Source organism: Geotrypetes seraphini, chromosome 8, assembly GCF_902459505.1.
Source record: "Geotrypetes seraphini chromosome 8, aGeoSer1.1, whole genome shotgun sequence".
Classification (NCBI taxonomy): domain Eukaryota; kingdom Metazoa; phylum Chordata; class Amphibia; order Gymnophiona; family Dermophiidae; genus Geotrypetes; species Geotrypetes seraphini.
This window is the reverse complement of record NC_047091.1, coordinates 81353083-81367222: the sequence shown is the minus strand read 5'-3', so window position 1 is coordinate 81367222 and position 14140 is coordinate 81353083. Positions and strand designations below refer to the sequence as shown.

The window sequence follows — 14140 nt, the reverse complement described above, 5'->3', positions numbered from 1 at the left end:
TCCGGAAGGGACATAACGGAATAGCAGTTGCGATTCCCTCGAGAAGTCCTGGCAGCCATTTTTTGATTGGAACCAGCATGGGCAAAGGACTTGCTCTCGCAGTCTCATGAGGCTGCAGCAGGAAGCCTCATCAGCCATTTGGATTGTAGCAGTGCATAGGGCAGGAACAAGTGGGATCCATTCCTGCCTTCAAAGAGACCACTAACCCCCCTGGGTTTCATTAAGGTAGGCCCAGGGAAGGCCTATAGGGTTTGGGTGGGAAGAAGGCGGGAGAGAGGTTTGGTTTCAACTTAACATGCACAGGCATTTTTGGCAAAAACTCAAACTCAAACCCAAATTTTGGGTTGGTTTTGGTGCCAAAACCAAAATTCAGTCAGCCTCTAACACACACACACACATAAACACACATGAGCAAGGTAGTTACATTTGCATGCACAAACATTAACATGCACAAACAAATCAGCAAGAAGTCAGATTCTCATGTCCTAATATATGCAGTTTCCAATTACTCCTACGTGCTGGGTATAAAAATGGTGAACTCACTTCTGAGACCATTCCAGGTTCATGCCAGATTGCAGCGAGAAGGCCTGCAGCAGCTCTTGATGAGTAGCAGTTAAGGTAGGAACAGGGCTGCTGGAAGGTGTCGGTGCCGGTGTGGCAAAAGCTTTGCGGATTTCTTCTGTGGTTGCATTGCGCACAAAGAGCTCATCATTCACGATGCAGAGACTGGACACAGCAACAGGAAGAGGTGAGATTAACCCATCTCATCTACTAACCATCCCAGTCACTTGCTGCCTGTCTGTGTAAGCTTTCACCCACTACCCAGCCCTGTGCAACTCTGTTCAGAAGGCCACATAATATTCCTACTCTGTAGTCCTTAGAAAGTATTTGAAAATGTCTCCTCTCTCTCTCATTATACTTGACCCTACAAACACATGCTCCACTTTCCAGCCCCCTAACTACTTCCCAAGCAGCTCTTAAAGGGTCTGAACCTGCTGTTGCCCCTTCCCTCATTCCTACAGCCATAACCCTGGCTTACAGTATATGCTAGTCACAACACTCCTCTTACCCTGCATTACCAGCTGGAACAGCAACGAACATCCGACTGAAAGCTCGCACCTCATCTCGGGACTTCCCATCAACTAGCATGAGAGAGAAAAGAGGAAAATGTGAAGTTACTGTTGAGCGGGCAAGAGCAACTGGTGCTTGGTAAAATTTGGCAGGGGCTGGGTACTTACCTTCCTTAAAGATACCATGGACCACAAAGGAAAGCAACATGTTCTAAAATACAGAAAGGAGAGAAAAAAAAAAAGTATAATTATTTGAGGAGTGATAGGTATTTGGAAGAGGTGTGCATTCATGAGTGTGCAGATACAACAAGTGCAACCAGACACAATGAGCACGAGAATGTGAATTGAATAAAGAGCACACGGACACAGAATACATATGGTCATGTGAAAAAATTAGGACACTCCATGAAATATTCTGTTCTTTCTTAAGAAATGTTCACATATCGATGTATGAAAAGAAAGTGATGTAATTGCAGGTAAGCAACAAAACTTTTTCTTGATTTACTCATGAAACAAAAGATATCCACAAAAATGTGTATTCCAACTGAGGAATAAATTAGGACACCCCCACTTAAAGTGGCTCAAATCACACACAGGTGCACATGATTAGAACATTGTTATTCAGCATTTTGAAGGAGGTTTGCCCTACTTAAACCTCAGACATTTAGTTTGGTATGCTCATGACTGCTGCGGTGAGTAAACACCATGGTGAGATCAAAAGAGCTGTCTGAGGCCTTCAGAAAGAAGACTGTAGCAGCTTATAACTCTGGTAAACGATCGCAAAAGAATTTGACATTAACCATTCCATGGTCTGGACAATAGTGTACAAGTGGAGGACTTTCCAAACAACTGCCAGTGTACCCAAGTCTGGTCGTTTCTTGCAAGTTGACCCTCCAGAGTAGACCGCAAGATGCTAAAAGAAGTCTCCAAAAACCCTAAAATGTCATCACAGGACCTATAGCAGGCTCTTTCTACTGTTGATGTGAAAGTGTATGCCTCTACAATCAGAAAGAAACTGTACAAATGTAATCTGCATGGGAGGTGTAAAAGGAGGAAACCTTTGTTCTCTAAGAGAAACATCAAGGCCAGACTGAAGTTTGCTAGAGAAAACGCAGACAAACACCAGGACTTCTGGAATAGTGTTCTATGGACAGATGAATCTAAAATTATTTGGACACCGGAAAAGAGCACACGTTTGGTGTACACCAAATACAGCATTCCAGGAAAAGAACCTCAAATCAATTGTTAAGCATGGAGGTGAAAGTGTCATGGTTTGGGGATAAGAACATAAACATAAAAACATAAGAATTGCCACTGCTGAGTCAGACCAGTGGTCCATCATGCTCAGCACTCCGCTCACGCGGCGGCCCTCTGGTCTAAGACCAGCACCCTAACTGAGACTAGCCCTACCAGCGCACGTTCTTGTTCAACAGAAACTTGTCTAACTTTGTCTTGAATCCTTGGAGGATGTTTTCCCCTATAACAGCCTCTGGAAGGGCGTTCCAGCTTTCTACCACTCTCTGGGTGAAGAAGAACTTCCTTACGTTTGTACGGAATCTATCCCCTTTCAACTTTAGAGAGTGCCCTCTTGTTCTCCCTACCTTGGAGAGGGTGAACAACTTGTCCTTATCTACTAAGTCTATCCCCTTCAGTACCTTGAATGTTTCAATCATGTCCCCTCTCAATCTCCTCTGTTCGAGAGAGAAGAGGCTCAGTTTCTCTAATCTTTCGCTGTACAGCAGCTCCTCCAGCCCCTTAACCATCTTAGTCGCTCTTCTCTGGACCCTTTCGAGTAGTATCGTGTCCTTCTTCAGGTACGGTGACCAGTGCTGGACGCAGTACTCCAGGTGAGGGCGTACCATGGCCCGGTACAGCAGCATGATAACCTTCTCTGATCTGTTCATGATCCCCTTCTTTATCATTCCTAGCATTCTGTTTGCCCTTTTTGCTGCCGCCGCACATTGTGTGGACGGCTTCATAGACTTGTCGATCAGAACTCCCAAGTCCCTTTCCTGTGAGGTCTCTCCAAGTACCGCCCCAGACATCCTGTATTTACCGACATGCATCACTTTACACTTATCCACGTTGAACCTCATTTGCCATGTCGATGCCCATTCCTCGAGCTTGATTATGTCAAGTTGCATATCTTTGCAATCCCCTTGCGTCTTTACTACTCTGAATAACTTCGTATCATCTGCAAATTTAATCACCTCGCTCGTCATACCTATGTCCAGATCATTTATAAAGATGTTAAAGAGCACGGGTCTAAGCACCGAGCCCTGCGGCATCCCACTGGTGACGCTCTTCCAGTCCGAGTATTGTCCATTTACCCCCACTCTGTTTCCTATGCTCCAGCCAGTTTTTAATCCACGTGAGTATTTCACCCTCAATTCCATGGCTTGCAATTTTCTGAAGCAGTAGTTCATGCGGAACCTTGTCGAACGCCTTCTGAAAATCCAGATATACAATGTCGACTGGATCGCCCTTGTCTATCTGTCTGTTTACTCCCTCAAAGAAGTGCAGCAAGTTCGTCAAACACGATCTGCCTTTGCTAAAACCGTGCTGACTGGTCCTCATAAGCCCGTTTCCGTCAAGGTGATCAATGATGCTGTCCTTTATCAGTGACTCTAGCATCTTTCCCAGTACAGAGGTCAGACTCACCGGTCTGTAGTTCCCCGGATGTCCCCTTGAACCTTTCTTGAAGATAGGTGTAACATTCGCTACCTTCCAGTCTTCCGGAATCTTTCCTGATTTGATCGACAAATTGGCTATTAATTGAAGCAGTTCAGCTATGGTCCCTTTCAGTTCCTTGATGACCCTCGGATGGATGCCATCGGGTCCCGGGGATTTATCGCTCTTAAGCCTATCAATCTGCCTACATACCTCCTCTAGACTGACCGTCAATCCTGTCAGCTTTCCGTCTTCGTTTCCAGCATATAGCCTGATGGGTTCCGGTATGCTGTGTACATCTTCTTCGGTAAATACAGATGCAAAAAAATGTGTTCAGTTTGTCAGCGATTGCTTTGTCCTCCTTTAGTGCTCCCTTTATTCCATGGTCATCCAACGGTCCCACCACTTCCTTTGCGGGTCGTTTCCCCTTAATATATCGAAAGAATGGCTTGAAGTTCCTCGTCTTCTTGGCTATTTTTTCCTCGTAGTCTCTTTTGGCCCCTTTTACCGCCTTATGGCACCTGCGTTGATGTAGTTTGTGCTTGTTCCAGTTTTCATCCGTTTTTTACCTTTTCCATTCCTTAAATGAAGTTTTTTTGTCTCTGATTGCTTCCTTCACCTCCACAGTGAGCCACGCTGGTTCTTTGTTCTTTTTCCTCTTGGATCCCTTATTGATACGCGGTATATATATATTTTGCGTCTCGGTGACTGTGTCCTTAAAAAGGGACCAAGCTTGCTCTAGCATTTTTACAGTGCTTATTCTCTTCTTAATCTTCTTCCCTACCATGAGTCTCATCCCTTCATAATTCCCTTTTCGGAAGTTCAGTGCCATGGCTGTCGTTTTGGACCGATGTTTCTCCCCTGCGTCCAGATCAAAGCGGATCATATTGTGATCACTGCTTCCCAGCGTCCCTTCTACTTCTACATCTTGTGCTGGTCTTCGCAGGCCATTTAGAATTAAGTCCAGAATTGCATTTCCTCTAGTATTTTCCTTGACAAGTTGTTCCAGGAAGCAATCGCCTACAGCATCCAAGAACTTGGTCTCTCTAATGCAGCCGGAGATGCCTAGGTTCCAGTCTATTCCCGGATAGTTGAAGTCATCCTTGATAACTGTGTTGCCTCCCTTGAAGTTGCGTTTAATCTCGTCTGTCATTTCTCCATCAATTTCTTTGGACTGCCCTGGGGGTCAGTAGTAGATGCCGATCTTTGTTTCCAGGCCATTTGTTCCTGGAATTTTGACCCATAGAGACTCTAACTTATCCGTCAGTTGTGGCGTGTTCTCTCCAGCAGATTCAATTTCCTCTTTGACGTATATGGCAACGCCCCCACCTTTTTGAGCCATTCTGTCTCTGCGGTATAGTTTGTATCCCGGTAGCACAGTGTCCCAGACGTTTTCCTCAGTTCACCATGTTTCCGTGATGCCTATGATGTCAACGTTATCTTTTTGTGCTATGGCTTCTAATTCACCCATCTTATTTGTAAGGCTCCTTGCGTTTGTGTACATACACTTGAGTTTGCAGCTTTTTCCTTTCTTGCATTTCCTTCCCTCTTGTGTCCTTTTCGATCTCTCTTGCCTGTAATCCGGTGAGTCTTTCCCTCTATCTTCTTGCACGGTATCCTCTGGGTATACTGGTTCCCGAACCATTAACTCTCTCTCTCTGTCGACTTTCCTCTTCTTCCTAGTTTAAAAACTTGTCCACTTCTTTCTTGATGTTGCTTGCAAGTAGCCTCGTTCCGTCTCTGCTGAGGTGGAGTCCATCCTTCCTGTAGAGCTTGCTCTTCCCCCAGAACGTTGTCCAATTGCGCACGAAGTGGAATCCTTCTTCCTCACACCAGCGCCGCATCCACGCGTTGACTGCTTGCAGCTCCATCTGCCTCTTCTCATCTGCCCTGGGTACCGGCAGGATCTCCGAGAATGCTACCCTCTGCGTTCTGGTCTTCAGCTTCCTTCCTGCAGCAGAACCTGACCAGATCACCATCATTGAATCCACCATGAATTCTACCGTATATCAGAGGGTGCTTGAGGAACATGTGAGACTATCTGTAAGAAAATTAAAGCTGAAGTAGAACTGGACTCTGCAACACGACAATGACCCAAAGCATACCAATAAATCCACCAAGGACTGGCTGAAAACTAAGAAGAGTCCTAGAGTGGCTGAATCAAAGCCCTGATCAATCTCATTGAGATGCTATGGGGTGATTTGAAACGGGCTGTACATGCAAGAAACCCTTCAAACATCTCACAGCTGAAAGAATTCTGCATTGAGGAGTGGGCCAAACTTTCCTCAGACCGATGACAGAGACTGGTAGATGGCTACAAGAAGTGTCTTACTGCAGTTATTTCAGCCAAAGGACGTAACACTAGCTTATTAGGGTGTCCTAATTTAGTCCTCAGTTAGAATACACATTTTTGTGCATATCTTTTGTTTCATGAGTAAATCAAGGAAAATTTTTGTTGTTTACCTGCAATTACATCACTTTCTTTTCCAGAGATAAATTAAAAAAAAAGATTTGACATTGATATGTGAACATTTCTTAAGAAAGAACTGAATATTTCAAGAGGTGTCTTAATTTTTTTCACTGCTTCAGTACAATGCAGTTTAATTAGTGTATACCATCTCCAATTTTGTAAGCACCTATGTCTGTTTGTAAGGAGAAATTAGTTTCTTACCTGCTAATTTTCTTTCTGTTAGCCTGTAGACCGGTATATAGTTAATCTTCACAGATGGGTTATATCTCACTGTGACCAGCAGGTGGAGACTGAGACCAAAACTTGTATATTATGTGAGGCTCCCCCTTCCCATCTAGTTTGCCAAATAGTCAAGCAGAATCTAGCAAAAACTAACTGAGAACAGTAAAAACACTTCTAATAGAAAGGTAAAAACAACAAACTCATGGTAACAACAGTTGGAAATGTATAGAACTAAAATCCTGCAGTGAAAATGTCCCCACAGCTCACCAGCTAAGCCAGTTGAGCCATGGCTGCTGTCCCCACAGCTCACCAGCTAAGCCAGTTGAGCCATGGCTGCTGTTCTTATATCTCCCTGGCCCTAGAAAAATACTAGAACCCGCAGAAAAACAAAATTTGCACGCGAGCAAAACCCGCAATCACCGCATAAAGACAGCTAGGGTGGGGAACTATACCGGTCTACAGGCTAACAGAAAGAAAATTGAAGATAAGAACCTAATTTCTCCTTCTGGGTCACCTGATAGACTGGTATAGTTAATCTTCACAGATGGGACGACCAGATGTCCTAAGCTGAGTGACCTAGACACTGTGCTCCCCAACCGAGGAGACTGGCATCCATGAGTAACACTGTCCAATGTGGCTAATCCAGACTCGCCCCTTGCACTTGATGGGAGGTTTGAAGTCACCAACGAAGACTGCAGCGAGCTAAACCCCGCAGAGGAACAAGACGATCTAGACTGTGCTTTTGAGGCGACCACCTCCAAAGAAGAGCATACTGAAGAGGATGCAAATGGGCATGAGCACACCCTCACTACGTCTAGGGAAGCCACCATCAACCCTATGACTTGGAGGAAATCCTGCGCCCGAGGACACTGGGACGCCATAAGCAGGCGAATCTGAGATTGCAATTTGCTTACCTGGGCCTCTGGGAGGAAGACCTTCCCCAAGGAGGTGTCAAACAGAACTCCTAGATACTCCAGGCGCTGAGAGAGGGCCAATTGGCTCTTGGAAAGTTTGACAACCCATCCCCAGTGACTGCAGAAACTCCACTACCCGAACCGTGACCCGGGTGCTCTCCTTTGCTCAAATCAACCAGTCGTCCAGGTAGAGATGAACCAGAATGCCCTCTTTGCGCAACGCTGCCACAACGTTCGCGGAGCCGTGGCCAGACCAAAGGGAAGTGCACAGAACTGATAGTGCTGCCCCAAGATTGCAAAGCGCAGGAAGCGATGATGGGAGGCCCGAATTGGAATATGTAAGTAGGCCTCCGTCAGATAGAGAGAAGTCAGATACTCCCCTGGCTGAACCGCCAGAATCACAGACCGCAGAGTCTCCATGCGAAAGGATGGAACTTGGAAAGCCCTGTTGACCCCTTTCAAATCTAAGATGGGCTGAAAAGTCCCTTCTTTCTTTGGCATCACAAAGTAAATCGAGTGCCTGCCTGTGCACCACTCCTGAGGGGGTACTAGGACCACAGTTCTGAGATCTAACAATCTTTGAAGGGTCTGCCGAAAAACCTGCTGCTTCCATGCCACCTGCTACGGACAAGTGAGAAAATGATCTGGCAAGGAACAGGTGAACTCCACAGCATAACCATCCCAAATCACCTCCAGAACCCACTGATCTGACATGATCTCTGCCCATCTTGGATAAGTTGCGCAGCCAGGCGCTCGCCGGAACCAAAGCGGGTGCTGGCAAGGAATCATTGGGCAGGATGAGCTGCAGGAGACCCAGCAGGGGCACCACCTGCACCCCGACAGGCCCCTTGAAAGGACTGCATACGCTGGAAGTATCGGCCTCTGGAAAGTCAAGAAGACTGAAAGGAAGTAGCCCCTTGACCAGGGCGGAAACGGCAGAAATCATGGCCACAAGCAGCACCACCCCAAGCTAGTGGCCTAGGCCTATCTTCAGGCAAACAAGGCACTTTAGAATCAGTTAAAGTCTGAACCAGCTTGTCCAAATCCTCACCAAACAAGAAAGACCCCTATAAAGGTGAATTTTGTGGTCATCAGTGCAGCCAGCACTTCTTCAACATCGGGACAGGCAGTCCCGCTGCTGTCCGCTCCAGCCAGCTGAGAGGGTCCTTCGGAGGAGCCTTAATTGCCGGTTCAGCCGGGAGGGAGCCTGTCGTCAGTGCAGCCAGCACTTCTTCAACATCGGGACAGGCAGTCCCGCTGCTGTCCGCTCCAGCCAGCTGAGAGGGTCCTTCGGAGGAGCCTTAATTGCTGGTTCAGCCGCGGTAAGTGGCCCGCGGTCGCGAGCTGAAGGGGCGTGGCTAAAGGGGCTTGCCCCTTCGGAGTCCAGAGGAGCAGGGAGCAGAGGTATCTAATTCCTTAATATGGGCAAGAGGAAGGTTAAAGCAAATCAATCTGCTACAATGACGGGCCCGATGGATCGTCATCTTATGCTTCCTGGTTTATCACATGTTGAAGAGCAGGTAACATTAGATACTCAAGCTGTCTCCCTATCCTCTGATGAACCATCACCATCTCCTCAACCATCTTATTCTTTAGGGTTAGAAGTATCTCCTCTCCCTTTTAAGGAGGGAACAACTTCTTCCCCACAATTATCTTTATTATCTGAACTGGAGGTTTCAGGACAATCCTTGGGGCAAGCTAAAGAACTAATTCCAGTACAGTTCAGTTGTTCTCCCTAAGGATAAAATGATCACTCTAAATTATATTTGGCTTAGCATTAATAGAATAGAGACATCATTGCAAAAAACTGTTTTGGATTTGTGTCAATTTTCATCTGATATAACAATGAAAATTAAAGAGCAAGAAAGTAAAATTGGTGAAACAGCTGTAAAGTTTGAAAAATTGGACCAAGTAGTAAGTACCTTACAAGCTAGTGCTGTTTCCAATATTAAGGATAGTATGGTGATGCATTCTAAATTAGAAAAAATGGAAAATTCTATCAGGGTTAAAAATCTTCGTATTTTAAATTTTCCAATCACACATTATCTGTCCCCGATGGAACTCTTGAGAATGTATTTGAAAGAGATATTACAATATACTAATGTGGAAGCTTTTGAAGTTGATAATTTGTATTACATCCCAAGAGATTCCAAGGTAATGGCAGATGAAGGTGAAATGGATAAAATGGTGTCACCTGATAGTTTGAATGTTTCGCAGTTTTTAGAATCATCTAAAGATACAATAGATAAACGTGCAACTCTTCTTGTGACTTTTAAGACAGAGTTGGAAAAACAAGCTATTTTAAAATTGTACTTTGCGAAAAAACAGGAGATGTTTTGTGGCCAACGGGTGATAATTTTTCCTGATGTCTCTAGACAAACTCAGTTTAAAAGGAAGCAGTTCCTTCAGCTAAAGCCTAAGGTTTTGGCAGTTGGAGCTACTTTCTTTTTGAAATTTCCATGCAAATGCCTTATATCGTATGGAACTGATAAATATGTGTTTTATGATCCAGTCCAGTTAGAAGACTTTGTTAAAGAAAAACCTTTGTTGAAAGTTTAGTTTCTATTACTGATTTTATTTTTGGAGGACGATGTATATTTTGCCTGTCCTTAGATGGTAGATTGATGGATTTGATTCTTTTTCCTTTTCCTTTTTTAAAAAAGGTACTGGCGACCATGATAATGTGGACTAAGACACGGTTGATAATTGCCTATGTTTTTATGTTCTCTATATTGAGTTTGTTGTGGTCATTCATGAATATTTGTTATTAATGTATTGTAACAAATTACTAAATAAAGAATTAAAAAAAAAAAAAAAAGGTGAATTTTGTCAACTTAGCTTTGGACACCGCATCCACCGACCATGCACAAAGCCATGCTAAAAGCCATAGACTTGTCAGAAACTCACAAGAGGTCATATATGGCATCTGAGAGATAAGAAGCACCCATCTCAATTTTGGCAACTTCCTGCTCCACTAAGTCCCAATTATCAGACTCACGGTCAAGGACACAGCGAAAACACACCCGAGCCACCAGCCCGTAACACACTGCCGCCTAGACTTCCAGAACTGTCACATCAAAACTCTGCTTAAGAAGGGACTCCAACTTACGCGCCTCAGGGTCATTCAAGGCAGCACTGCCCTCAACAGGCACGGTATGTCACTTCGAGATGGCTGAGACCACCGCGTCCACCACCGGCGACTTCAGTGTGTCCCAATCCACTTCTGGGATGGGATATAGGCGGGCAATGCAACGTGAAAAGCGAAGGGCACCTCCAGCGCCTGCCACTGTATGAGCATAATATCCCGAATATCCTGATATATAAGGAAAGAGTGGGAAACAGAGCGGATCCCCTTGAGCAAGGGATCCCCTTGAGCAAGGGATCCACTGTACGCAGGGGCTTCGACACAGTGTCCTCAAATTTTAATGCAGAGGAGACCTGAAGAATTAGCTCATGAAGCTTGTCCCACTGAAAAATATGCATTACAGATGCATCTTCACCAGTAGGTGGGCGCTCAAACCCCCCACTGGCGGAATCCGTCCCCCCAAGAGGATCCTGGAGATTGCCCCAAAGGTCCAATTCCTCATCAACCACATCTTGCTCCTCTTGATAAAAATCCTCATCCCAAGAAACATGCAGCCACTTGGACGAGAGAGGAGTAGAGAGGGCATAACCGACACTGTATGGGGCCAAACCGGAGAAGATATAGAGGGCATTGGGGGGGGGGGGGAGCCCGATGAGCTCACCGCCAAGACTGAAGCTCCAAAAGCTGCATCTTGCTTAGCAGCCACATCCAGCTGATAAAACTTAGTGAAAGTATGCAGAGAGACCCAAGTGGCTGCCTTACAAATCTCAGAAGAAACAGCTTTCAACTCGACCCAAGAGGAAGCCATTTCTCTAGTAGAATGAATCTTCACCCCAAGGGGAGGCTTCTTCCCTGCTGACACATAGGCAGCCGAAATGGCCACACGGATCCATCAACCGATGGTCACCTTAGAAACAGGCCTACCCTGCCGGGAGGACCCGCCAGCACAAAAAGATGGTTCAAGAGACGAAAGTCATTTGTAGCCTCCGAACCAGATTCAAATTTCAAGTTGGACAAGGCAGGCACAAAGGAGGCCGTAGCCTCCCCGTCCTCTGCAAGAAACTGGTCACGTCCTGGTGAGATGCAAGTGAACCCCTGAGAGAAGCGGGGCCCAAGCAAGTGAGGCTAGCAATCTGAACACGGAGCGACCATACCGCAAGGCCCTTCTGAAAGCCTGCTTGTAAGAAATCTAGGACCTGTGCTACAGAAGGTGTCAAGGGATCTACCTGAGCCCTCTCACCCTCTCACACCAAGCCTGAAAGCACCTCCAGGCTTTCAAATAGGCCGACATCGTGGATTTCTGATTACTCTACAGGAGCGTAGCGATGACCGCAGAAGAATAGCCCCTAGCTGTCAAAGCCATGCGCTCAAGTGCCAAGCCATAAGACCAAAGTGATCCGGATCTTGTAGCACTATGGGACCCAGATAAGCAGCCGTGGATGACAAGGAAGGCGTAGACCCATCTCCATGCTCAACCGCATCAGGTCTGTGTACCACGGCCTCCTGGGCCACCAGGATCACCTGGCTCAAATGCAAGGACACACTGTGCAGAACGCACCCTATCATGGCCACTGAGAAAAGACAGAGAAGCTCTCCCTGTGGCCAAGGTTGCATCAGGGCATTCAACCCTTTGCTGCCAATCTCTCGGTGGCAGCTGAAGAACCTGTTTGTCTTCTTGTTCTTGGCCTAAGTCATTAGATCGAAGGTCGGATGTACCCACCGTCGGACTATGGCCTCGAACGCTATCCTGGACAGGGACCATTCTCCCGGGTCCAGTCTGTCAACTTAGAAAGTCTGCCTGGATGTTGTCTATGCCTACTACCTGAGCCACGGATAATGCCACCTGATGCTTTTCTGCCCAGGAAAATAGCATCCGAGCTTCCAGGTACAGTAAGGGACTCTTCGTGCCTCCCTGGTGGTTGACGTAGGCTACTGCCGTCGCATTGTTGGAAAACACCTGAATATCTCTCCGATACAGAAACTCCTGAAAGTATAACAAGGCCAGCTGAATCGCTCGCAACTCCAGGCAATTGATCAACCCATCTGCTCTCCAGAGCAGACCACCTGCCTTGTGCTGGGATGGATCCGCACACTACCCCCCCCAACCGGAGACTCGCATCGGTTGTAAGAGGCACCCAGTCCAATACTCTCAGAGGGAGCCCTCTGTTCAGATTCAGCCACCAGAGCATGCTGCTGCGTACCACCGCTCTCGAAGGCAGAGACTTATCTTGCGGATCCCGCTGGGGATTCTACTGGGCGGGGAGCGACTGCTGAAGAGGCCGAAGCTGAGCTCTGGCCCACGGAATCACATCTATGGTCACCACCATGAGACCCAGGACCTGCAGATACTGCCAGGCCGACGGAGCAGGGACTGCCAGAATGGCCTGAATGGAACTCCGCAACTTGAGATTCCTGGGATCCGGGAGGAACACCTGCTTCCTGGCTGTGTGGAATCTGCCACTCAGGAACTCAAATTCCTGTGTCGGCTCGAGGTGGCTCTTCTTCACATTGATCACCCAGCCAAGACACTCCAGCAGTTGCACCACTTGGTGAACTGCCCTGCAGTCCTCCGCTAGCGATGGGGCTCTGATCAGCCTGTCATCCAGATATGGAAGGACTAGGACACCCTGCGAGCGCAGGAGAGCAGCCACAACCACCATGATCTTGGTGAAGGTTCTGGGCGCCGAGGCAAGGCTGAAGGGCAGAGCCGCAAATTGGAAATGTTGCCCCAGCACATGGAAACGTAAGAACCCCCTGTGCTCCGGAAAGATTGGGATGTGGAGGTACACTTCTGTGAGATCCAAGGAAGCCAAGAACTCCCCGGGTACCACTGAAGCAATCACAGAATGAACTGTCTCTATCTGGAAACGTGGGACTTGCAAGAACGCATTCACTGCCTTCAGATCCAAAATAGGTCTACAATCTTCAGTGCCTTTCTTTGGCACGATGAAATATATCGTGTATCTCCCGCAGCCCAAGTCTTCCTTTGGCATTGGCTCTATTGCTGCCAGGTCCAGCAGCCTGCGAACAGTGGCTCGCATGCGCCGGGATTTTTCTGAATGTCCTGTAGGAAAAGCCAGAGAAGAAATCCGACAAGGGTTGGTAAAACTCCAGCCTGAGGCCCTCTCTGAGCACTTTGAGAACCCACTGGTTTGAAGTTACTCGCTGCCACTCTGGTAGGTAGGCCAAAAGCTGCGCCCTCCCCCCCTCGAGCCGAGGGAGAGGTGTCAGAGGCCTGGCTTCAGGCTTGCATCTTAGGAGGGGCAGAAGGCTGTTTGTAGGAGGACTGTTATCGGGACAGGCCTCCGAAGTGAGGTCTAGAGGAGCTACGAAGCACTGGCCTGTCGCCAGGGGCCCAGTGTACTGATGATGGCGCTGGTAGGGATGAAAATTTGGCCCTCCCGAACCCCCTGCCGGGCAAGGCTTAGAACCGGGAAACACCTTTGGCTTATGGTTCTGAACACTGGCCATGAGATCATCCAGCCCTTGGCCAAACAAGAGCAAACCTTTGAAAGGCAGCCTGCTCAGCGTAGCCTTGGAAGAGGAATCACTGGACCACTGGCATGCGCTGAGTGGACACTGAATAAGCTCCAAGCTTAGCAAAAACCTTCATCATGTCATAGAGGGCATCTGCCAGATAATTCACCCCAGAAACCAGAAAGTTTGGGTCCCGAAGAATAACCTCCTTGGGGTCTTGGCGCAGTTTGGT

At 47.2% G+C, this 14140-nt stretch overlaps 1 protein-coding gene across 1 annotated transcript in view; it reads right to left on the bottom strand.

The window, feature by feature from the left end:
• The window catches only part of NXF1 (nuclear RNA export factor 1), a 198781-nt gene that overhangs the window by 19464 nt on the left and 165177 nt on the right, over nucleotides 1-14140 (bottom strand). The window contains exons 16-18 of the mRNA XM_033954850.1: nucleotides 1239-1281; nucleotides 1070-1142; nucleotides 544-726 (exon numbers count right to left, since the gene is read on the bottom strand). Coding sequence (XP_033810741.1) covers nucleotides 544-726; nucleotides 1070-1142; nucleotides 1239-1281 — 299 coding nt within the window. The remainder of the gene's footprint in view (nucleotides 1-543; nucleotides 727-1069; nucleotides 1143-1238; nucleotides 1282-14140) is intronic.